Raw genomic sequence first — 27,294 nt, forward strand, 5'->3', positions numbered from 1 at the left:
GACTAAAATAACTTAATTTCTGAGTCAGCATTAAAAGATTATTATTAATAGGCAGAGTGAGCTATTAGTATTAACTATTAACACTTAACAGTTTTTTTTCCTTTTTTTTGCTGCACCATTGATTTTGAGATTAAACAATAACGGCCTTGTTTTAGTTAATTAGATTCATTGCAAATTGTTACATAGCAAGCAATGACAAATAGTAGACATAGCTTGTCGTATTTCCTTGTTGCAAGGGTTGTGGTGTGAGGTAATGAATACTGTAGCCTTGCCAAGCCATGAGGCCCATAGGGCAGGAGCCTATCTCCTGTTTCTGTAGCGTGAGGCAGCTTGATGTAGTACACCCCCTGGACATGACGCTAGTATGTCGCAGGGACTTACCCCCAATCCAACCCTTGATGCTGAGTGTCAAGCAGGGAGGCATTGGGTCCAATTTTTACAGTCTTTGGTATGACCCGGCCGGGGATTGAACCCCAACCTCCCAGTCTCAGGGAGGACACTCTAACCACAAGGCCACTGAGCTGTAGCCTACAATGAATACTGTAGCCTATACTTAATAGCAGGTGGTTAGTTACTATATATGATATCTGATGGTTTACAGAAAGCATAGGATACAGTATGAGGGTCATACTGCTATTTTTGGTGGAAATTTAACAAGGAAATGACAAGGAATGGTTTTAACATTACAATATTTCTGTTGTCACTCACTCTATGCCACTGGTAACCATTGGAAACTGGTGCAAACACCGCATCACAGGCCTCCATTAAAAAGCAGTTGGTTTTACTTTATGAGACCTGGAATCCTTACATGAACTTTAATCTGCATCATTCAGCATGTCTCGCAGCAGACGAGACTGCCTTTTTTGCAGAGCTTTCGCCCAGGTTATGCGGCTACCTAACCCTAACCTTAACCTCACAAAAACTATGCCTAAACCTAACCTTAACCCTAACCCTAACGTCACAGAATAATAACTTAAAAACCACGGCCACCTGGGCGAATGCTCTGCGCATAAGGCTCTCCTCGCAGAAGACACGCTTTTTTCTATTCTTAACGGATCAAAAGTATCTCATCCGATTCACATATCGTTGCTGTCGGGTAGAAACCTCAGAACTAGGTGACAGTGTCACCTAAATAGCCCAAAACTCAGCCTTGTGAGATGAGCTATTGGTGGTGTATTTGAAACATTTTAGAAGTGAAAGTGGTGAAGTTGTGTGTGTGTGTGTGGATTGGATCCATTGGAACAACATTTCCTGAAAAGTAAAGTTTTGACCCGACAGTGACGATATGAAAGTATATATTGCTATTATCTTTCTTAATAATTGTTATATAAAAAGTGTACAGGGGTGAATTAGCTATAGGCTATATCTATTTCATTCAAATGGTTACATTTGGTTAATAAAGGTGTAATGACTTGAAAGCGCAAATCTACAACTACTGTAAACTAAAAGTGACAGAAGAGAGCCAAAAATATTTGGTCAACAATCACAGTTTATGAGGCACACACGGGTATGACTTACAGAGGAAGCAGGCTATTTACACATGCAGTACTTATGAAAACAACCAGTCAAGAGGAGCTAAAATACATGATACCCATCCATGTAAAAGCGAAAATAAACAAAACAAAACAAAACATATAAAAAGATTTATAGAAGAGCTCAAAGTTACCTGGAGAATGTTGGACCTGGACTTAAACCCTCTCAGCATGTTTTTGTGATTTGTCAAATACAATTATGAAAATACTGTGGTTTAACATTTCCCAAAGACACAGTGGTAACAGTCAGTAAGAAAAAACAGCATTTGTAAGAAACTGTACAATAAAAATGTCATGACAAAAATCACAACACGACCACAAAAGTACATATTAAGCATTTGGTTGCCTGTCCTAAAGGCCTTGACACACCAAGCCGATATCAGCCAAGAAAAAGCCACACTTGAGCGTCTGTGGCCGCCTGGCCGACCATTATCCGTAGTTTTTGCAGTGTTTCCCATGCCGTTGGCAGTACTAGTTGGCCATTAGCAGTTCAACTGACGACTGAGCATGTTGAATCAGCAGTGGTGAGCATGCAGTTTGATTGATAGTGCTCAATCAAAGACTATATACTGCCATGTCTTTTTATGCCCACTATATTGTAATTGTAAATTGAGAGTTATTTCCTCTCACGTAGAACATACAGTTTGTGCAATTAAGTCAGCCATCATGCTGACTATCAGCAAACCATCAGCCGCAGTCTTTTTGGTGGGTTCCAGTACAACTTTTACGGAAGACACAAGCGATCTGATCAGTCACAAGCGATCTGATCAGTCACAAGCGATCTGATCAGTCACAAGCGATCTGATCAGTCACAAGCGATCAGCCACCCTCAGTAGGCCTTAGTTCTTGCAAGTGCGGGCTCGGTGTGTCAGGACTTTAATGGATAAGCACTGACAACAGGTAACCTGGTTAAAATTCAGATGTCAGCACCAGTCATTTGTGTAATAATCTCCTCATTGAAGCTACCTACTCGCAACTCAATGTTTATGGCAAGTATTTTAAATGATAGCTTGGCATTGTTCTCTGCACTTTGATGATGAATAGACAACAGCTAGATAACATTGTTGGCATCCTTGAATTAAATGGAGACACAGCTAGCTGCAAGTTAATTAGCTTGTGTGAAGCCATGCCTCCTAATTGAGCAATTTTCGTGCTAAAAATGTTTCTAAGGCATTTTTAAGGATGTGAAGAACAACATAAGATTATTTCCTATGATGATATGGTCGGTTGAAGAACATCACCTTAATTCAGAACACTACTGTGTCCCTTTACGACTTTGTTTATTGCCACACTTTGTCATATCCAAAGGTTAAGTAAACTGTCGGGCAACAAACGCAAACCATTACTAAAACATGTCGTTCCTTTTAACACTACAAAATAGATTTTCTTTTTAACAGGTTGGTGTCATTGGTTTCATTATACCACATGTAACACCTGGGATTTGAACCCCGGTTCCATGTGCAGGAAGGGACACTAAAGCCAAATGTCTTATCCACTAGCCTGAAGGGGGATCCATATGAGCGAGGGGAGATATTTGGCTTTTGGTCTTCAGGCAGAGGCTCTGAGCCACTGTACTAAACTCACCCACAATGTAACGCCCGGTATTCAAACCCTAGTCTCCCGCTCAGTTAACGACATTAAAGCCAAACCTCTTATGCACTAGGCTAAAGGGGAACCCCCTTGGCGGAGAGAGCTATTTTAGGCTTTTGGTCTTTAGGCAGAGTCTCTGAGTCACTCTGCTACACACACAATGAACACAAAGTTGACATTAGGCTACTTTGGTGAATTGTTCTTGTCTTTTTTCTTTTAAATCATTTTACTAGACTGCATTTGTGGCCGCAAAATGCATTTGTGGCCGCTATCGATCAAAGCCAGCCACCCTGCTGTCCAGTCTCTAGCCCAAACAGGGACTCGTGGCTACAGCCAGAGCACCAGCAAATTAAGGCGTCTTCACATTACAGGCATTATTGACATTGTCATCATATAGTACATCAGCTTCATCGTCGTCATGATTAACCAAGGGGTGCAGGCAGGGACGGGGGAGGAAGAGTACGTGGTGTGGATTGGTGTAGAACAGAGGTTCTCAAAGTGGGGTCCATGGCGGTGCGCAGGGTTCCGTGAGGGGGTTCCAAATGGACCCTTACATGTCTGTAACCCCGAGAGCATACAGATGGAACCATTTCCATTTGTACGCTCTCAGAGTTATGGGGGGGGGGGTCCATGAAATTAAAATGTTTGAGAACCACCGGTGTTAAAATGTGTGACAGTGTCTGGACAATCTCTGAGGCAATGGAGGGGGTATGGGGTTGTTGAGGTTGATTGATGAGGGAAAGGGAAGGGCATGGAGGGGGACTGGAGGAAAGGATTTTCACATCTCAGTGTCAGCCACGGGGGTCTGGGTGGCGGAGTGCCCGTTAGTGGCGGGTGCGGGGTTGTTCCCGTTCTCTGGTGGAGACTCCCCATTAACGGTGGGCTTGTCGAGGGGCTCCTGCGGTAGTGGGGCCACAGACACCAGGGTGTTGGCCTGGTTCTCTTCGTCCACCTGGAAAGACTCCGCCTGAGGAAAACATGGTCTTTGAGGTTAAAGGGGGGTTCAGGATCACTCCTCAAATATGTTACTGTTCAAATGCAGGATCAAGCTAAGAATCTAGAAAGTACCCGGCCGGTGCATTTACGTTTAGTATAAAAAGGACACAACCGTTTATGGTTTTCCATTTGTGTGTGCTCACTGCTCAGAAGGGTGTTGATAAATACTTATTTTCCTTCATGGGGTTATAGCCAAATGGATGCAAATGTTGTTGTTTGCTTCTAGTGTTAAGAAAAACCCTATCTATTTTGACAAAGGATCCAATAAAAGGTTACCTTGTTTAAGAGCACGGTGGACCTGTGATGAAACTCCAAGTGACTGATTTGGAAAAACAAATTGCCAAATGAAGGCATCCACATGCATTTCTCCTAACCAGCGCATGGGTGTGCCCCATATGAAAGTTCTTTAAAAAAATGAAGTCATGAGCTTTGTCACTGGAGCTAAAAAGAAGCAAGAAACTAAAACCATGTGTGTCTCCTGAACTGTAGTAGAAACAGCAGAGAATACTTAGTTAGACGGCTTGGTATTTGAGTGCATGCACATGCATGAGTCAAGGCAGGACTCAACCAAAGGATAATCACCATTCACCAAACTTTACCGTAAATCCAGTCATAACATTTTATATAGGCGTAGTTGTGTCTACAAATGTACCGGTATGTCAATCTACGATCCTCTGTATTATGATCGCATAAAAAAAGAAAGAAAAAACTCTTGTTTGCTCTCTATGCTGTTCTTGCCTAGCATTAGGATGAATGTGTATATTGAATACAGTATGGAACTAAACGTGTATAATTTGAGTTGCAAGCTCACCGAGCTGAGGCACACAGAATTTGTTTGAGTAAGATTGATGACCACATAGTCCTGTTGTTCCAAGTGAGTTTTAACTGCATGCACGAAATCAAGTGTGCACCATCTGTTTTTTGTCTTGTCTTATAAGAAAGAAAAGCCATGAGACTCTCATATGCAACAGTTAAAAAGCTTTTATGGCTATAGCTCCCCTACATATTTTTGGCAACGCAGATTTTGCAGACATTTCCCAGTAAGACATCTTTTTAAATGCTAGACTGCAGATTTCTGCAAACAATAATGGATATAATGGATAGATAAACACTATCTACTGTCATGGTTTGAGTCTCCCTGTCTGTATTCCCACTTCGGCCACTCCCTCATCCCATTCCTCACCACTCTCATCACCCCACCCCAGAGACAGACCGTGACAATCTCCCTCATATTGACTTGCTCTTCAGAATGATTGATTAGCATTCCCCAAAGGATTCCCCCCCCCCCCTCCCTTTCTTGCTAAATATTGTTTTATCGGTAATCCACTAATCCCAACTCACCAGTCTGACACCCTTGGCAGTCTTGCGGTGGGTCTTCAGGTAATACCCAGCCACCAGTAGTGCAGCCAATATCAGGCCAGTAAGTAGCAACGACACCAGAACCAACTTTGAGTTCTTCCCCCAGCGAGGAACGGCCTCTTCCACATCAATCTGACGAGAAATAAAATATATAAACATTACAATAGACATTCAAATGAATGAACACAATATTTCATTGCATGACCATGGTACTCGACAGAACTAGCTGATTTTTCTTTTTTAAGTAGCTGACTGGTTGAAGAATCTATTGTCAAAATAAGAGCAGTAGCCAACAATGGCATAAATACAGGGTGTGTTATTGATGTCAAATAGATGCCAGGGTGGGAGACAGGGAGGAAGCAGGCTCAACCCCAGCCTATCCCCCCCCCCCCCCCCCCCTGGGAAGAACAAATCGATTCCAGCTGAGAGAGGGAATAGTTTGTGGGATTTTTGCTTGTCACACAGTGTCAATTTAGCCGCTTGGAGCCTGTGGGGGAGACCATGTTTGTCTTTGAACAGGAGGAGCATTTCACACTTCGGACCCCTAGGATATGTTTTGCAAACTAGTAGGGTACTGCTACACATGCAAAAAATAATCATCCACAATAATAACGTAAAGGAATAAATGTCTGGTGCAAGACCAGGCCCGGATTTGACAGTCTGGCAATTCTGGCAGATGCCAGAAGGGCTGGGCAGTCATGGGGCCGGGGCTGAGCCAAAACGATAAGAGACACAGTAGCATTTTGGGCCGTATTTGGGCCGGTGAAGACCACAAATGCCAGGGCCGATTTTCTGTGCCATTCCGTGCCTGTGCAAGACAGATGTACACATTCAATTTGCACTTGTGTGGGGGACTCAATTTGAATCTTGGGTAGGTCTATTCCTACTATATAATTAAACTGGACATGAGTTGCCTCCTGTATTTGGTCTGCTCTTTTTTTGCCTCTACACCAAATCTCTTTGCCAAACACTGCCGATCTACAAGCTCACAATGAGTCGCGTTTGTAGATTTTTGACATTTTTCGTAATAAGACAAGACATGTACCAGTGTTCTGATAGGCCTGTCAATAAGACAAGACATCTGATAGGCCTGTCAATAAGACAAGACATGTGATAGGCCCGTTACTAAGACAAGACATGTACCAGTGTTCTTTTCGTCGACGAAAAATGTTCGTTGACGAAAAATGTTCGTTGACGAAAAATGTTCGTCGACTACCTTTTTTCACCGACGAAAACTAAATGAAAACTAAGCTATGATGACTGAAACTATGACTAAATATGATATACAAATATTTTGTCAACAAAAATAAACTAGACTAAAGAAAAATGTTCGTCGACGCAAAATGTTCGTAGACGAAAAATGTTCGACATTCTTTAGTGACGTTAATTATCACTATCTTTAATTGCCACTTTACCATATCTTTGATGTTGTCATTGTTGAACCTTTCAGCCATTCCAGCAGCATCATCTGCAATTAAGGAAAAGACAAATTATTGTGTTACTGTTCATGCAGTGCAACACAATTTAGTCTAAGCTAAATATGATCTTAGAACAGGCTGAAATGTCATTGCATTCATGCAAGAAAAGAAAAGAAAAGAAAGGAAAAGCATCCTACAAAGCTAGTTGTTAGATTATTAATGATTTATCTCTCAAATGAGTATGATTGATTGGACTAACCTTCAACATATTGTCCAGAGATAATTATTTCATTAGTGTTGTCCTCCTGGTAGATATCCAATTTGCAATCTTCACCACACAGATCTTGAAGAACACTAGCAATCTTAACACGGCTTTCTTCCTGCAAGTGGAACGAAACAGTGCATTGTGAGTATCAGTGTATTCTTTTGTTCTCACAGTCAAGATAGCCTGGGTCCCAGCCTTACTCATCTGTGAAGAGAAAAGTCTGGTCACAACCTAAGGCAGAGACGCTATCGGCGGATATGATATTAAATAATCAATCAATCAATCATGATCTGAGTGGCCATTTGTCCAAAGCTAAATACATTTTGGCAATCAATATTTAAAACATTTTCAGATGTATTAGAAGTGCCCATAGAACCCTCTGCCACTATTGCAGTGTTTGGAGTTATTTCCCAAGATCTACATCTTAGCCGGCAAAACAAGAATATGATAGCCTTCGCATCTCTTTTGGCTAGGCGGCAAATACTATTTAAATGGAAGGAGAAAATACCACCAACCTTTAAATCTTGGGTTAATGATGTTTTACATCATCTGACATTGGAAAAGATTCGCTACTCCACAAGAGGGTACGCCGGTGCCTTAAAATTTTACACCATTTGGCAACCTTTTTTGACATACATTGAGAGGATGAACGCGGCTGACATCAACAATCCTTAACTTGTTACACTGACCCTACTGTAATTGTTTTATCTTATTATTATTATTTTATATATATATATATATATATTTTTTTTTTATTATTATTATTATTATTTCTTTGCATACTTCTATTATTCTATTATGTCTATGTATATTTGTATGTGCCTTTTATTTCATATGGTGCAAGATACCGGGGTTGTGGCTCTTTCAGAGCGTGAACTCTGGGGGGAGGGTATAAATGTTGTATAATATTTTCATGTGTGAAAAATTTATAAAAAAACTTTGATCAAAAAAAAAGATCTGAGTGGCCAGGGTGTATACCACATAGGCTTCAATGCCTGCAGAAAGGCAAAAGTTATAAACATAAATCCTTGTCGTCAGCTATTCTGTACACATTTGTCACTGAGTCTATAGGATGCCATGACATTAGTCTCATATCTCATTGTTCCGAAGTAGCATTGGTCCAATGGCACACATTATAACCTAGCCTAACCCTAACCTCACTAACTTAACATTTTTCGGACTATATTATGTAAGAATACTTGACTGAAAGACTAATGGGCAGCCCCCATAATGTCTTGTGTCAAATGTATCATATATTAGATGCCTGAAGATAAAACGTGAGGATCACACATGGTTTGAAGGTAGATGGCTACCCATGCAGCTACAGACAGGTTCTGCTCCAGGGATTTATTCTTTGCCACGTGTTTTGCTTTTTCATGCGGGAATTGTTGGATCTCTGTAAGAGTGTGGTATTGACCAGCTCTATATGAAAATTGTCATGAGACAACTTGTGATTTGGTGTTATATCAGAGGTTCTCAAACTTTCATTTTAAACCCCATAAGGCCCAAAGTTACAGACTGTAAGGGTACATTTAGAGCCGCCCCAGGCCAAGGAACCCTGAGGGTCCCTAGAGAACCACTGCGCTATACTCATAACATTTCATGAAATTGATTTGACTTTCCTTGACTTGACTCGGATATCATTTGCATAAGAATATGTCAGTTCCAAACAATCATTGGCAGAACAAACGATTCCATTTCACCCTCGCTGTCTCTACAAATCTTTGTCTAACCCTTTCCACAAGCCGAAAATGATAAACTTTGTGTACCTCGCCTCCGTATGTAATCTGATCCAAATAGAGTCACAAGCCTGAACTGACAACTACAAGAGCCTTTGATATCAGGCCTAGAATGGACATCTGGCTGAAGTTCAACAATTTAGTTGTCCCAAATGGCACATTTGATTGCAGTAAAGCATAAAATACAATGCATGCATGAACGCACACAGACAAAACACACACATTCAAAGAACACAAACTGTATATTTTGTGAACAATACTAGGCTAATATTTAACAGGCATGGACATGGGGTAAAAGGGCTGCATGGTTTTGCTTGTGGTTATGTATAGTTTAAAGGTAGTGTAAGTGTTTTTTTTTTTAAATGTTTTTTGTTCTTTGTTTGTTTTCTGATAGTAGTCACTTTGTTTGTGTAATTACAGGAGTCTGCCCATCTCTCCACCTCTTTAATGAACAGAAAATACATTTTCAGGTAGGTGCCAAATCAAGAGTGAGTACCCATTTATAAGCTTAATGTGTTCCAGTTCCAATTTTATTTGTGTTATAATCACTTCCAATTTCCCCTAATTAATCTGTATCCTATTTGAGGTCATATCTTGAATCCATTTTCTGTTTAATAAAGAGCTGGAGAGACTCTTGTTACTGAACAAACACTCTGTAGCAACGAGTACTATCAGAATATAGAGCTATTTGACACTTATTTTAATCAAAGAAAATTAATTACCCTACCTTACTCTTAAAAATATGTGAAATGAATATTCTGCTGCACTGCGCCTGCCACGGTACCAGAATGCTAGGCAGAAAATGTGTGCATGTGAAGAAAACAAGAATTCCTGTCCAAATTGTCAGTGAACCAAATTCTAACATTTGTTTTATCTGTCGCTGCTGTCAACAGGCAGTAAAATGATCAAGTTAGATTACTTTCTTGTAGCATCACTAGCATGTTATCTGTACTCCACCAGCAATTAGGAGCTGTATGGTTACTGCTCCCATGCACTAACCCAAATGGACCTTTTTTTATCTACCATGAGAAAGTCTCTCACCACCACTAAATGGCTGGATGTGAGATATCATCAGGACTGTAGAGATTTACCTCCCCATTGCTTTTGCATGCGGTATCAGCCCAGATCAGAGGAAATCCAGGCTGCTGGCTGACAGCCATAGCCTAAGAAGGCAACCCCTGCTCTTCCCTGACCTGCCCTAGCCTCGGTCCCAGCCTTACTCATCTGCGAAGAGAAAAGCCTGGTCACAACCTAAGGCAGAGAATGCATAGCCGGAAATGTCGGGCCGAAACAATACTTGTTTCATACACAGAGAATGTAAACAGATTTATAAAGCGTCAATGTCATTTCCTTGAGCGGTACGTCCGCCAAAACCCTGCTACTTCCGTCAAATTCCAGCGATGCACGCTACAGCTTAGGTCTTGCCCAGCATGGACCTGCCCTAGCTGCCATAAGCCACTCCTGTCTGAGCAAAAACGGAGAAAGAAAATCTGGGTCTGGGCCCTGCCGAATCCTATATCCCCTCTGTCTTACAGCCATCCAGACCTCCACATATCCATGATTCTTGTTAACCGCAAAGTCACTGCCCTGCGATGCTAAGGAATCCTTTTCATATTTTACACACACACGGAACAAGTACGTACTCAAGCGCACCCACATGTCTCTAGACTGTGTATACTGTGTAGCCTAACACTGCAGACAGCTCACCCTTGAAAGCTTTCAACATATTCTGCCCTCTCCCACCCTCACCACAGCACTCATGCACTGAGGTGCAACAGAAATTCTCTTGACTTCCTCCATCATGGCAAGCAGAAGCACAGGAAAGTAGGGTGGATGTTATTCACTGTCGTCCTTGATGTCCATTAGAGATGTAATGAAAGTGAGGAAATAACCAGCAAGATCGCATTTCAACCAAACAGGGCTTCCTCAGCGTGGCACTGAGGAAGCCGTGCACCCTAAGTCTTTTATTTAATCTGCACAGTGTTGTGAGATGTATAGGCTAAACCAGTGCCTCTTAATGAGGAGCAGTTGCAGGCCTGAGTTCATTCACGGTAAAGAAACTCTTACTTCCAGCTGTAATTGAAGCCTTTGCCTTGGGAACTGTCTCCACTGTTCGTTCAAGAACTCCCAGATCACATTTTCACACGTGAGGCTCTCCTCTTGATCTGGTTTGAATTTAGCTCAAAACTGCTTAGAGGGTTTTCCTTAGAGGCACTTCAGGAATGTAAGGGAAGTGTTTGCCAGAGTTGAGTTGAAGCTGTGTGTGACGAGGGTGTGCCATGTTTTTGTTTTCGTGTGTGTGTGTGTGTGTGTGTGTGTGTGTGTGTGTGTGTGTGTGTGTGTGTGTGTGTGTGTGTGTGTGTGTGTGTGTGTGTGTGTGTGTGTGTGTGTGTGTGTGTGTGTGTGTGTGTGTGTGTGTGTGTGTGTGTGTGTGTGTGTGTGTGTGTGTGTGTGTGTGTGTGCGTGTGTGCGTGTGCGTGCGTGCGTGCATATGTCTGTGGGTGAGACAGAAATATGCATCGTTTACACTTCAGGTTCACTTCACTTGGCCACTGTTTTTGTACTTCCCCTGACATTATGAACACCTCTGATTCAATTTGACTGCATGGAGACAGACTAGTTTCCCTCTGTCATGCCATATCTTGCATGACAAAACAAAAACGTGTGGAGGAGGTCAATGTTCTCTAAACTTACACAGTCGGACGAGGCCTTGAGTGTGAGACTGACTGCATCCTTGTCCTGGACAGCTTCTTTGGTGACACACATGACATCAGACGATGGAACAGGCTGCGGGGAGAAACCACTTTGGTTAATGCACAGTCAGAATGCTGTCAGGTTACTTTCCATGGAAAAAAAGAGCCTGTGTTCCTCAAATAGTTATTATTTAGTCACAAGCTCTTGTTAATACTTTTCATTGGTTCAATATTTAGAAAACCCACAGACGCACTACTTAACTACTTTCACTTTCAAGAGTTTTTAAAAAAAACAGCAAAAATAGACTATCAACATGCTGCAACGCATTGTTTGATGTTGTGGATCTCTTTTTGCTACCTTTGAACAATATTCTTGTACCATGAAGACGAAGTACATTCATTTACCAAAAAACTGTAAATTATGGAGATACATGGTTTCCGCCTGACAGCAACGATATATGAATAGCAATATAACACATAAAGTGTAAGATCTCACCTTAGTTGTTGGCACTATGTTGGAAGGACCATCACCCCTGGCAGGCTGAGGTGGCGCCTGAGACTCAAGCTTGGTGACTATGGGGCTGTTAGTCACTGCCTCATCACCAGCGTCGTCAGCGGCCTCTTCAGGTCCTGCAGGTCCCCCCTCCTCAGCCTCAGCGGCCTCTTCTGTGGGCGAACCTGCTGTGCCAAGAAACTCCAGGGAAGGGAAGTCCCAAACTTGGCCCTGTGGTTCCACCGTCGCTGTAGGTTTTCACAGTACGTTAAGATGCATTTTGCCCTCCTGCTCAAGCATTTTACCACATGAGTCCATGTTATGGAAAAGATTCATATCATGATGTAGCCTATAGGCATACAGAACTGCAATTCAGACTATTTTGCCTATCTAGAGTAAGTCTACTGTATAGTCCAGATTAATGAGTCTATCTAGAGTAAGTCTATATGACCTAGTCCAGGTTAATGAGTCTATCTATAGTAAGTCTATATGACCTACTGTATAGTCCACAGTCCAGGTTAATGAGTCTTACCAGGCGCTTCACTTGTCATTGGAACCATGTCTCCTCGTACAACTTCAGCTGTATCCACTTCTGCTATAGTCCCCGTGATAACTTCCTCTTCCTCCTCCTGTGCCATGACACCAGCTGTAGAATTAATCGAAATTACAGTTGACAGACATTAGGCATGTCGAATGTCATCCACAATTGATAGACAGTGTTGAAAGGTGTTGTATAACAAAGCTTGGTGAGAAAACAAGGTGACCCATTGGATAGAGATGATTTGATCCACACGTAGTATCTAATTCTAATCTTTATTTCACTCATTCCAGATTTTTCACATTTCACCCTACGTTTTGAAATCTGAGCTAACTGGCACCACATGTCCATTGTCCAACACACATGTTAGTACCACCTATAACTCTTAATGATAGCAATCAAACCACACCTCTTTTATCAGGAGTTTTAAAATCAGGGGTTGTAAAAATGCCATGGATGGGATCCAGCACAAGATGTTTTGCACTGGGGTGGTGCAGTCTCTGACTCTCACTAATAGGCTACTCCCGGCCTAGCCTTAAATCAATTACTGTAGGTCCAGGAACTGAAGGCCTGTGTGTAATTAATAACTCAACGAAGGAATAAACACCAAATAAATCCTCTCTGCAGTTCAAGTCCTAGTCTCACGCGTCCAAAACTTTGACCTCAGCCACTGTCCCGGTGGGACTGGTGGTATGCTGAGCTCTAAAGAAGAGGTGAATAGTTCACAATTACAATGGTGAATTGTCCCCCAATGTCTGATAGCTTCATCAATTCTCATCCTAATGATTTAGAAGTGGTCCTCAACAGGCGGACTGCTGTCCACGACCGGACCGCGGCACACCTCGTTGTGGACCCTGGAGAAATGATAGAATAAAGAGAAAAGGCCTGGGCCGTGGCTCAGTGGGAATGACCCCCCATCTCTCTCCCCATTTCCTTTCAGCCTACTGTCTGTCCCTCCATAAAACATATAAAATAAAGGCGAAAGCCACAAAAAAACGAAGAAAGGTCACTGTAACCGCAAGTTGAATTCTCTGTTGTATTCGATCAATACAGAGAAACGCAATCAACACTCTGAATGTGTGTATTATGGGCCGGCATGTCATGATGACAATGTTGCGCTGACTGGCTCACTAGCAGTGACACATTCACACATTCAGTTGAATGAACAAAATTTGATTTTTTTGAGGTGTGAATGAATATATTGAAGTGAAAAACATTATTTTCATACTCTGCCACCGCAGTGTTGGTTGGGATGGGACCCGGTTTGTATAGCTTGGTTTGACTGTACTAAACAGGCATAGTTGTTTCTAGGGGTGGGGGGCGAGGGGGGCAGCCCCACCCTGTGGGCGCACGTGGCCCGCAATTTTATTTGCGTGTGCATGAGACTGGACCATATTTGTGGACCTTCAACATTTCTAGTTGAGGACCCCTGATTTAGATGATTTTGTCACAATCTGTGTCACTAAGAGCTTTTTGCTTTACACACAGTGACAATGTTGTTTTAATGTGAGAAACAATTAAGTCCCCCATGCATGGCCCAGGGAGCCTGGGAGCGACAGGGAGTTAATGGAACTCTATGTAGTAGATGACAGATATTCTTACACCTGAGGCTGACCATGCCAAGAAGTTCTGAGCTTTGATATGCAATCTATCTGCCTCTCAGCTTATACAAAAGCTGCTGTGGTTGATGTGACGTGATGGCGTCATTGTAGGTTAGGCACTGGGGGACACACAAAGTTAGGCAATGTGGGTGAATAGTCCGACTGTGGTACAGGAGTAGGCGAGTACATTATGTGAGTGTAATGGTTTTCCATATCGCTTGTAAAACAGTTTGAATGCTGTAATTAAATCCAATGCTACAAAGTGTAAGATAAATGACGCTATTGAATACATCACTTTTTCTAAAGCAGCCAGTGGAATTACAATAATTATATTTCATTATAGTTCCATTGCATCATGTGGAGGAGCCCTTGACCTTGTGCCCCACTTAATCTCTAACCTCTGACAGTATTTTTTTTGCATCATGGACATGAACATATGTATACTGTAGTGTAAACTGTAGGTCTAGACGGCTGCTGAGTCAGATATGTCAGCTGGGTAGTATACTAACTAACCCAAATAACTAACAGGGCACTTTTAATCTAGTCTGATTTAAAAGATAGCAAGCCACCAGACCTTAAAATCCTCCAACTAATAAACCTTTATGTTGTTCCTGAGATTTGTGCAGAATAAAAGACAAAGAACTAATCCTGACATCAACTCAGAATGCATAGCAAGCACTACTTTCACACAGTGCAGGAGTTCAATTTCTCTTTCACACCCCTTTCTGTTTCTGTCCCTTTTGCGTGTGTACACACACACACACACACACACACACACACACACACACACACACACACACACACACACACACACACACTACCTCATTCTCTAAACACTCTCATAATGTTGCAGATCTCATTACCTCGCTCTACCTCGTGTCATTCCCTACTGGATGCCAGATTCTGGTTTATTATTGTTCAGTTAAAGCCTAACTGTGATTGATTGTACCTTGCAGCTGGTAATAATACATAAGTAATTCACACACCAACATTATTAACACATAAAAGATTGTTTTCCTTTAAGAGCTATATGTGACAACTTCCTTGGATTACATGTTGGATTTATATCTGTCTGTATTGTATTGTGCATATTCGCTTCTGTATTGTATTGTGTGTATTGTGTACTTGTTTCTTACTTTTATTGATTAAGCTTGAATTATTGACCAGACCTGAGTTTTAAGAACAAGCATTACTGTTTATGTAAAACTCATAAAGTAGCAAGCAACCCTGACGTAGAATGAACCCTGAATGTGGCAAACCATGATATAATTGTTTTTTCTTCTGTCGTTTCAGTGTATCATTGTTCATTAAATGGCTTGACACCTCGCTCTGTGACACTACACATGTTATGTCCAAAAACGAATTTATACTTTGTCATATATGCACACAAAAATATGTTTAGGCTACATAACAGCATTGCAAATTTCTTTTTGCCAAGTGATACTGAATGATGTATGGATTTGAGCCCTCTCTCTCGCAGCCCCCTGGTCTTAGCTAGTGGATCTTCACATGTCAGACACAGATGTTCACACAGTACAGTAGCGTCATTGTCCAACATGGCTACTCGTTTCCTTTGTTAAATCACTATGTCAAACAGGTGTCACAAGTGTAGCGCAAACGTCCGGAGTGCTGAAACAGCAGGTGGGTCAATGGGGAGGGGGTCTCATGAACATGCTATGGGTTAGCAACTGTCCAGGCAGCTGTCCGTTATAATGTTTGTGTCCCCAGGAAATTGTTTGAAACTTTGAATGTGTTATTCTGGCTGATTTGAAAAAGTATTATACACACTGATATGGCCCTGGTGTCTTTTGTTCCAGAAAATCATAGTTACGTCTTGGGAACGTTGGGAAGGTTGTCTTCTTGTCTTTACCAAGGACATTCTTCACCATGAAGACGGAACACTCCAGCAATGTTATTGTGGTATTCAGGGTTTTACTTACATGGCCTTCAGTGTGGGAGTAGACCGGTGACAGTTCAAGGACTCCCTAACCGTTCCTGTATCTGTCTTTAGACCCCCAATGCCCTCCAGACCCCTGGTCTAGACTTACAGCTGCACTCCCTCATCCATTTCTGGGTGGTCTCTTTGTTTATACTACACGACAGGATGACATCCAAAAATGGAAAGATTACCCACCATAAATCATCATTCTAATACAAATGAATGTGACATACAGTTTGAGTGCAAAGTCGGAGGTGTGCTGATGTTACCATGCACCAGTGGCTGAAGAAGTACTCCATTTTGACTGAAGTAAAAGTAGCATACCATAATGCTTTGTTACCAGTAAAAGTCCAGTATTAAAAAGTATTGTAGATATTGTAAATATACTTACAGCACCAAAGTAAAAATACTTACATTTTTCTAAATTTGTCAAACATTTTTGACAGAAGCAGATCTAAGCTCTCAATGTGACATATTGCGACGTGTTGTGGAGATTTAGATTGGCTAATTTCAGACAATCAGGTAATGTATGTGTTGTAATAACAATTCTACAATTTTACAGAGTCTACAAAGTAACTAGTAACTCAAGTTTTCAAATAACAGTTTTGGAAAGAAGTATAAAGAATTGAAAAAGGGAATACTGTACTCGAGTAAAGTAAAATGACCGCTTGAGTGCTTACTTTCCACCACTGCACCCTTTAAACATTATTCATGGGGTGAGGAGTGTGTGAGCAGCATGTGTTGTAAATATAAAGGGCAGAGAACTGCAAAGCATTTCATGTTTTCAGGAGTAGTTGGGAGTGAGCCAAGTCGTTATGATGAGAGATAAGAGAATAAGAGATGAGTACTTTTAATACACAAGGGAATCAAGCAGTACTGATTTTTGTGATCACATTTAATCTGGATGTTCTGGCGAAATTGTAACTTAAACTAAAAAATATCGTAAAATTTTACAGGCATCATGCTAATGATGTCATATGGCACCAGTAGTGTACTTGTAAAAGAGTTCTGCCAGATTTACCAAGCCTCTAACCAGGACAAAATCTCCTTAAAACATGACCATACACAGGCTGTTGTTTAGCAACGCTGCCAACACTGCGCCGTAAACGCTTGTAAGTGCTTTAATGTCTGACCAGCAATCAGTCATGTGCTAGTGCTACACACAAACAAACTGTTCCGACAGGCCCAGAGCCCTGTATTACAACTGACTCATTAAGACGAAGTTTGTGGACAGCAGAGCCATAGAGTAAGACAGAGTTACGACAACTCCGTTCACTTCATGGGGCCAGTCCAATGGCGGCTCTTCTACATAGACTTCTATTGGCGAATAGTGACAAAGGCCTGAACAGGAAGTTTACGGAATGCATTGGAGTCTATAGGCTTTACAGTGACAAACGAGTTACATCGAACCACGTGACCGGGCTGTTTTCTGCCCCCTCAATGTCGTAACTCTGTCTTACTCTATGGCTCTGGTGGACAGTAACTAAAAGCTTGATGGGCCTCCCTCAAAAAACATTCATTTGTACACATTCAGAGCTAAATGATACTCGCAGGATTTTAGTGGTTAATATCCTGGAATAAATCCATTGCAAAGTGTTTAGCAGAGGGAAAGTGTGATTGTGTGAATAACTCGTCTATGCGTCGGGGCCCTGTGAGTTCCTTCCTTGTGCTGCAATCGATACAGCAGGGTCCTGTGGGGTTAGCCGCCCTGTTGCTCCCTGCGTGAGGCAGAGTCACATCAACACACTTCCTGACACGGTGACCTCTCAACTCGTGGCTGCCCGCCCCTTCCACTCAGCGTCTCTGCGGGGGCCACAGACACAGCTAATTCCTCACTGGTTTACGGCACCCCTTCCTCTAATACATACATCATTCGCCCTTTACTTCAACACATACCTACAGCAAACACACACTACAATCATCAAGGTGGTCCCAGTACGAGTCGCCAATTCCTTTTCCTGCTATCACTATATATACAGTACCATGAAGCTCTTGAGCATCCAAAGCCACCCTGACTCCAGATGTTATACAGATCGGGCCTTGACTTCGCAGCATTCACTGAGATTTTCTCACCAGATTGCTTGGAGTGACGGCTCTGGTCTGGATATGCTCCGACCCCCAACCCTCCCTCATCTCTTGGGACTTCCGGATGGAGGAATGTGGCGGGTTTTTGAAGAGGACAAGCCCATCGTTCCATGCCCCCCCACCCCCAAAGAAAACCTCTCTACTCCCTGACTTCCAGTCACGCACAACTAATCCTAGCCATCTATCGCTGTTAAATTTGGCATGTGGCCCTCACACCTTTCCCACAATGTCATATGTATAACCACATAGCAGGGGCCAAGAGCAGAATGCAGTTACCTTCTCCCTTCCCTAGAAAGCTATGCTTATTGCTTACCCCTGATGTATTTGAGTCATGTTGAATGGAACGTTACAACTAATGGACTTGGCCTCCTGTCAATGGAACTACTGCTGACTGCTGTACTACTTGTTCTGTTTAATGGCCAGTCCTGGCCTACGAACCCTGTCGAATGCTGCCTCTGAATTTGATATGCACGATGACAGTAGATTTGTTTAACTTATTAACTTTATTTCATTTATTTCAGTTTCCTCAATCAATCATTAATCATGCCATGGAAAGGTGACTTACACTATGACACCAAAGCCATCTTTTAACCACTTAAACCCATTAGTTGACCCCCAATGGCCCTATACCAAGGCTCCTCCTGTTTGTGCACTAGTATTTTTGCTGAACGTTATGTTAAGTGTCCCTGCTATGAATGAAATGGAGTCATGATATTAAATAAAATAATTTTGTTCTCCCAATACATCATGACTCATCATAATCACAGTCACATTATCTAGAATTTTAGTCAGAGTTGTTTTGAAGGGGATGATCCCTGTGCTTGCAATACGGGTCGGAACACAGTGAAGTGTAATGGACCACCATGGCAAACCCCAAACCCCTTAAACATTGCAGCGGCCTCCCTGCTCCACACAGTATGCGATGGTTACCACATGATACAATGTTTGCACAGCGAAGCGAGGCACGCAATCTCCAAATGTAGCTGTCTCATTAATCTTAGAATTTCAAATGAAATTGGCAACGCTGACTGAACCATTTCCCCCCCACTGACGGCAAAGCTAAACGCATACACATCCCAAACGTTGGTGTGCGTGACGGACTCCAATCCAACTAAGACAGTTTCTATAAACTCTCCCAAGATATATCACTTTTTTGGGGGTATGAGGAATACATATGTTGGGAATGTTCCTCACATATGTCCTCCAACAGGATATGTGTGAATGCCGAGCTCCGTGAGGCAGGGCGAGCAGGGAGAGTGGGACGGCTGCACAGGGTGGTCCGGCATGTGAGCCCCTGATTACTCACCCCGAACCACCACATCTCACCGCCATCTTGTCTCCCATGTCATCCCTCTGATGACCTCGGCTGAGGTATCAGCAGTGATGTCATTACATTGAGAGACTAATAAATACTAGAGGGTGGTCGCCAAACAGTCGGCCAAATCACTTAAAATGAATAAATACATTCATAATAATAATAATAACTAGAATTCAGTGAAAAACTATTCTGGGAATATTGCAAATGTGGTTGCACGACCACACGTAGCTCGCTAAGTAACAGAATGATAATGTATGATGATGATGTATTGAACCATATGATGTCACAGGGACCCCAAAAAGCTTATACAGAATAAACAAACAAACAAACAAACATAAAATAAATAAATAAATAAATAATGTCGGGCAATTACTATAGTCTGGTTGCCTCTGGCAACCACACTACCTAATAATATTAGTCTGTAGACAAGAGAAACACTGTATGTAAGTTTTGTTCTTTACTGTATTCTCACTGATAAACCAAAGGAAAATCTTATTGTTGTTTATAACATGGTACAGCAGATTAAACTCTGGTTGACACTGAACCAGAGTTGGGTCCATTGACATTACATTAATGTCATATACACTAGTATTGCAGCACTGTTGTTATGCAACTGAATAGTAACATACCGGTATTGTGCTATCCAAAATGCCACTTTGAACACAATGAAGTCGGAATTTGAGTGTTGTGCCTCTGTGGTGGTTGTTTTCATGAGTCCTGCCAGGCTCAAAGAATTTGAATGTTAGAGTTCATGGTGGGTTGCTAAGGAATGTGACATCGGAGCCCAGTCCCTAAGGTTAAACATGCTCTGCAACCCAAGCTGCTATGAAACAGCAGACTGCTGACCCCACTATCATGACCCCCTACCTCTGTCACAGCGATGAATAGCACAATAACGGCCCATTCTCTTCTCTCTCCTCTCCCCCAAAAAAGCAACAACAACCAAAAAACAAATGCTGCTGGATCTCATGGTTTCAGTCCGGCTGCATGGAAGGGGCACTTCACGCATCAAACTGATTCCAAACCTATCCCTGTGACTGCTGTAGATACTGTACGTACCTAATACCTACTGTATACTAGCCTACATTGAGTGTCACCAAGTACAATGATCGTGCTGATTCGCCCAACCAACCCCAGCCCTCAAGGCTGCTGTGGCCATGCTGCCCTAGCCTTAATACCTAGTGCCTGCATGGTCCTGGGGACCTCAGCCAGGAAACATGACATCTGCTTTCAATTGTGAGTATTATATCATCTACCCCTCTGTCCACTACAGTTTTATCGCTTTACTTTGACTGTCTGGGTTGAGTATACCCAATTACACTGTATCTATCTATTCTAGACTAGTATCTTGTTGCAGATTGAGGTACATTTCTATCACTTAAAAGATTGGATGCTGACTGAGTCTAGAGAGAATCTTCTAAATACATGTCCCTCTAGGGATGGTATTGAAAAAGAGTATATGTCTGCACTTTAACAGACCATTTACACAATGGAATGGAGTGCACTTAGTGAAAAGCCAAAGGGTTGTTAAGTGAAGTGTTAGCAAAAAGTTCTGCAGGTATTTTATCAAATTATTTTTTTACACTTGACTGGCGTCGCCCCGGTGTCTGTGTACTAGGCCCCCTCCTTTTTTCCCCATACACCAATCTCTTTGCCCAAGAATTGTTGATCTACAAGCTCAGTGTGTCACAACTCGACAAGTTGTTGTGAGATCGGCTATTTATGACGACTGTTCACCCTAGAATAGTGACAGTCGGCTTCACGTGCAGGTTAATGACAATTTTGTATAGGGTTAATTTGCACTTTCAGATTTAAATAATCACACTGGAATTAGTATCATCCAGTATCATCTACTCTGCTGACAAGGGAAAAATCTATCTAACCCATCTAACATATCAGTAAAGAGAATTGACAGTTGTTTTATTTCCCCAGTAGACTACGTATATGCAATTTGTTGACCTTCAAAGCCAGAAAGTTTTGGAAAATGCAAGGACGAACTGCAGTACATAAGTGTTGAGATGGGAAACAGTTCAAAGATAGAACTCTGGAAAAGCAGCAGCCTGCCTCTCATTAGAAGAACGCTAAAAGTATTATCACAAGTGAATGAAGGGCCTTTGAGATGGAGGTCCAACGTAATTGTGTTATGTGTACGTACACACTCAAATCCTCAGTGTAAATGTAAGCAAATATACAAGGGTACATTTGGTAACATCTGCACTCTCAGAGTAAAATTAATACTCAGGACAGTGCATGTGTCATTGTCATTTATGGCTCTCTCTGTGTGTGTGTGTGTGTGTGTGTGTGTGTGTGTGTGTGTGTGTGTGTGTGTGTGTGCGCGCATGCGCCGCATAGCCAAGTATGTGTGTGTGTGCCTTTAGTCTAGCACATTAAACTCTGATGCTTGGCCTTGTTTTACTCTAGCCTTATTCTGAACTATATTCTTCTCAATTCTCAGACAGAGCAAGTGTTCTGTTGTTAAGTGTTTTTCTGTGAGGTTTTCATACATCTGTTTCTCCAATGGATGTTACTAAAACAATGATTCACATAATTACAGACTTTGGGCCTGGTACTGAGGTTAGGCAGGGATTTTTCCCCTCAACTACAGAGCCTCCTAAAACCACTGCAAAGCAAAATACATCCCGGGTGAGCTAGTGTCTATGCTTGAAAATGCCTGTACATTTCTTTTTCAAAATTCTATACATGCAATTTGAAAGAATGAAAGAAAGAAATGTTGTTAACCCCTTGATCTCCGTTTTATACTTTGTCGCGTGGCAGTGAAAATAGGAATGTGATGTGCCATGTTGTGAGTGTTGTCTGCTATTTAAAGGTTTTGAAAGAAAAAAAAACTGTTGATGCCATGCCCAAAATAGAGATGCCCAATTGAAAGTGGTTTACTGTGGTATGTCCCTCTTCATACAGTATGGCACATTTGTCAACCATTGACTTTGAAGAAAACGGGTCCTTTTGTAGATCTACGGAGGGACAGGTGCGTTGGACCAATGAACTAGAAGAGTAGGAGAATGTGGAACTTTTATTGATGCGAAACGATGCCTGATGAACGTCCGAGCGACCAAAACGTTGCATCGAGGTTTTGTAAGTGAAGACAGTGTGCGGGACTCCTCTTTTTCATACTCAACAACCATTGATTAACAGTATATTAGCCTACCCATTGTGCTTTTTTAAAGTATCTTACTTTTATTATTACATTTTGTGACCTCATGGTAGATATATTTCGTCACTTTGAAAAAAACAAAGACAAGATACTAGATAGTCTAGTCTTGTTCCTGCTAAATCTCCCTCTTAGAAGTAGCCTACTAATGCCACTGAAAATAAATACTAAAGGGTGTAATGCCATTAGCCATCCCTTCAGGTCCATTTTCTTACCGGAACTCTACATAAAGTTTTGGCAACGCAACACTCCTAATGCCCACCCCATACCAGGTTGCATTCCAGTAACCGTTATGCTGCACTACTGGCTAACATCTGTGATACGTCTCTGACTTACTTCTCTTCAGTCTTCATTACAGTGCAGTCCTATCTGTGTTGTGCTTACATAATGCCTGACTCATGCTATGGTGTAGCAGCAGCATGCTGAACATACTGTAGCAGATCTGCAAGCTCAAATTTTGAACTTGCAGATCTGCTATTTCCACCATTGTACAATGATGTGTATATGTAAATCAGCCCCTGCTCCCACGGTTTGACAGGACCATCCAACATTAAAACAAACAGACTGGAACTTTAGAGGTGAATGCCTGGACCCTGCAGTGGAAAGACGTTTTGAACTTGAAAGGTCTTATTCGTTTCCCTCCATTTTTTCTTCTGTTATTAATCTTCTCTTCACTCTCTCTCTCTCTCTCTCTCTCTCTCTCTCTCTCTCTCTCCTTTCAGAGTCTGGTAAAACAATGCAATATATACCTCAAGAAATGATGCAATTCTCTGTGGACAAAAGTGTGGAACAAAGTTCTGTTGCAACTCAGTCGAAATCTATGGAATACATTAGCGGCCATACGGCTCCAAAGCAGATCCAGCTGTCCTCCTGCAGATCCATGATGTCATGAGCCATAGGCCTATCCCATGAACAAGACATGAGGCTTGAATTAAGCAATGCATCATTGTCGATATTTAATTTCCCACCACAAAATATTACTCTGTATCTATTATTTCTGGTCCAGGTCCACCGATGAATTTTTGAAAAAATCCCTCACCTTATTAGACCAATAAAAACATTTCAATGGAAAAACAATGGCTGAGTTCATTGTATCCTCAAATTGAACTACAAGTAAAAGTTATTTTCCTAAAAGTCCTAACATGATGATCTTATAAAGTGGGATTGTGAGACAAAAGTGACAATAAATCAAGCAAAGTAAGCTCAATATTCAACTACATTTTTGACTCAAACTTAAATGTAAACTTTAAGATGACACATACATTAAACATTGTTTACACATAGTTTCATTTGTGGTAACCCCCACCCCTTCCTATCAACAACACCACATTTCTTACAATCCTATCCACATAAACAACCTCTGCGAGTCTGCCCGCCACACCACACGCAAGATCCACACCCATGACACACACGCGCGCACACACACACACACACACACACACACACACACACACACACACACACATTCACAGGCTGACTGTCGACTCACGCTAGTGCCTTCTAAATATAAATACACACATATCTCCTGGCCATGGAACATCACGAGAATCAGGTCAATGAAATTGCATACATAGCTATAGAGAAGGTGGTGGTCCCCTAACCCAATGCAGAGGGAGAGTAAGTTTGTTATGGGGGTGGGGGTCCAACAGAACTTTAGGAGACAAAGAAAAGGGGGGAGCATTGATTGAACCCTTTGACGTGAAATAAGTTTAGTAAACAAAACAGTGGACTGTTTAAGCATCATGCATGGGTTCATACATTCAAAATAGTTTTTGTTTAAAAACATCCTTGCGTCCACTGTCCACACAAAATTGCAAAGGCTCTCCCTAAAATGATCCCTTTGTTTGCCAAGTTATGCACCAAAGTAACGGTTCCCTTTCAGCATAAAAAAAGAAAATGTTTTCCATACCAAGCTCATAGATTGCAGTTCTGTTTTTAGGACTGATAGAGTTCATCATCATTCTAGGTAGTAGAGAGGTTTAAACCTCTTCATTTAGCCCTAAATAACATTGAGGCAAACGCCCATCCACCCGTACCCTCCTCCAGACCCTCCCTCCTTCTCTTTCTCTTTCACTGTAGATTTCTTAAAAGTTTTAACCACTGAACCAAAACCATGCTTTTTCTCCTACCGTTTAAGAGGGAAACGATGAGAAGCACCGCAAGAGCCATCATCTTCCAGGATTCCCTGATTCTCCTTGTGAACGATGCTGCCATTCTTCTGTGAGTGCACACGTCCAGCAAGCTGTGAGTGAATGAGTGGGAGACTGGGAGTGGGTGTGTGAAGTGAGAGGGAGAGAGAGAGGCGAGGGCTAGAGGGCCACAGCAGTTTAGGGTTTCCTCCTCTCTTTTTACCCTGTGAGCGCGGGACAGGGGTGAATATAAAGCACCACTTGTGTTCTGACAGTTTTTATACAACCCCCTCCCCTCCCTGACTAAAGCCCAACCCCACACCCCTTCTTTCACTGCTTTACAACAACCCTGCCTCCGTGACCCCCCCCCAACCCGAGTCCCCCTCCTCTGTTGAGGAAGCAAAGGCAAAAGGAGGGAAAAGCACAAGCAGAGAAGAGTAGAATAAGGTCTGGTTGGCATGAATTTTTGGAGAGAGAGGGGAAAAAAGTTTTATATGCAGCGTTCTTCAAATGCCTCACAGCACTGATGCTTATAAATAGTGTGTTCTGACATGGCCACAAGCTTTCCTGTCACTGGGCTTACAGAGATCTTGCAGGATGTTTAATTGTGACATTACATTAAGCATTTTTGGGTGATCAAAGCATTTAATGGGTGCAACAGTTAATCAAACAAATTAATGTTTTAAAATAAAACTATTGATTAATAATTGATCCCTATTTTGGGCATGTCATTATCTGAGGTTAAACATAATGTACAAACTAATGTAATAGTGAAAATAATAATAATAGATCACAACGTGCCGCAATAGTCTTGACCTGCTCTAGGCTATAGTGTCATGAGAAAAACTATGTTGTGATTTGGAACTCTAAATAAAAATGGATTGGATGATGAATCTATTGTTCATGTTCAGTCGCAAACGTCATGCTCGAGCATTGAACCAGTTTGTGCTCGCTGGAGACGAGCTGTAATCCATTGCACAAAGGAAGGTATTATATATACCATTGTCCCCCATATTATGGGGGACAAATTAACAATAGACCGTGACACATTGACACTTTAGGAGATATTGCCTGCTTGTGGAAAGGAATATCTCTCTATCCGAAACAAAAGTGTCATTCACTGTAATGCTATAATAGTATTAATCCTATCCTATCGAAAAAGGTAGCTTGTCTGTTCGAAAGGTTGTTTTAACGACCACCGAATTAACATGTATTTGGCCGTGGACGATACAAGGTTTGAGTTACTAAAATGTTAAAAAAGATATATTCCAAATTGTTCTATTAAAAAAAGAAAATGGCAGATCTACAAGCTCACAAGGCATCACATTGTGACGCATTATGAGCTTGTAGATTGTCTATTTTCAAACAGCCGATCGATGTACAGTAACTGGGTTAAAGTGGTAAAACTGCTTTTATATTCAATTTACTCGCTTTGCTGGAGACCCCCTGAAACCTGGGGGTCCCTGCACCCCACTTTGAGAACCACTGCGATGGGGGATCTATGTTTTTGCTTTAGTTTTGTTGAGTTCTTTCACTAGCTGCTCTCATGCTCACTGTACATCTGACATCTGGAACCACTGGTGGAGGTATGCTAAATGACTTGTGAAAAAAGAAAATTTCCCCACCTCTTTTAACACAAAGAAAAAACGAAGAAGCAACAACAAGAAGTGGCAGTTGTAGCAAACCAGAGTGGCTTGTGGAACCCTTCTTCAGCTCGAGGAATGGTCTTGTAACCTGATACCAGCACTGCTGCCCATGTTCGGTCCCCTGTCGTCCCCCCCCCCCCCCCCCCCCCCACACACACACACACACACACACACAATTTCCCCCCTCCATTTCCTCTCTATTCCCCGTCGCCCCAATACCAGATCCCTGTCGGTAACATTAACTTAAAAACTGTGGGGCGCTGAGGTGGCCGGGGTTTATTTAGCCTTCACTGTTTTCACAAGATGAGTGTGCGCTGCCCATATGCCCCGAGAGATAGAGATAGATAGATATTTATTTTATTTAATGTAGCAATTCCACAATGTGAAAACACTCAATACAAAAGTAATGGCATCAATATACTTGTGGGAGGTGGTTGCTCAGGGGTAGAGTGGCTGGATGGCAACCGCAAGGTTCCCAGTTCAAACCCCAGCTCACAGAGTTAGTTTTTTTGAAAAATTGCGAAATTGCGGAAAAATGTAGTACTGTTGCGGAGCAATTTTTGAAAATTGCGGAAAATTGCGGAAAAAACGATACATTATAGCCCATCCTTTTTTGAATTTTTTGAAAAATTGCGGAAATTGCGGAAAAAAAGATGGGTTATAGCCCATGTTTTTTGAAATTTTGAAAAAAAAAGTTTGCCTCGTTTCTCATCATTTTGGACCATGGGCTATAGCATATATCGTACGGCATACTATAGCGCGCCGTTTTTCATCATTTTTGATG

At 41.9% G+C, this 27,294-nt stretch overlaps 1 protein-coding gene across 1 annotated transcript; it reads right to left on the bottom strand.

Moving 5' to 3' along the window:
* Positions 1–1,471: 1,471 nt before the first annotated feature.
* On the bottom strand, positions 1,472–25,095 carry LOC308335458 (uncharacterized protein). The gene is made up of 8 exons (XM_080792499.1): positions 24,865–25,095; positions 12,618–12,731; positions 12,089–12,333; positions 11,594–11,686; positions 7,155–7,275; positions 6,893–6,945; positions 5,460–5,609; positions 1,472–4,089 (listed from the first exon to the last, which is right to left on the bottom strand). Exons 1-8 carry the CDS (start codon positions 24,947–24,949, stop codon positions 3,901–3,903), a joined length of 1,050 nt encoding a protein of 349 aa, XP_080648625.1. The 5' UTR covers positions 24,950–25,095; the 3' UTR covers positions 1,472–3,900.
* Positions 25,096–27,294: the final 2,199 nt, after the last annotated feature.

Source organism: Protomyctophum bolini (assembly GCF_963924005.1).
Source record: "Protomyctophum bolini genome assembly, chromosome: 2".
Classification (NCBI taxonomy): domain Eukaryota; kingdom Metazoa; phylum Chordata; class Actinopteri; order Myctophiformes; family Myctophidae; genus Protomyctophum; species Protomyctophum bolini.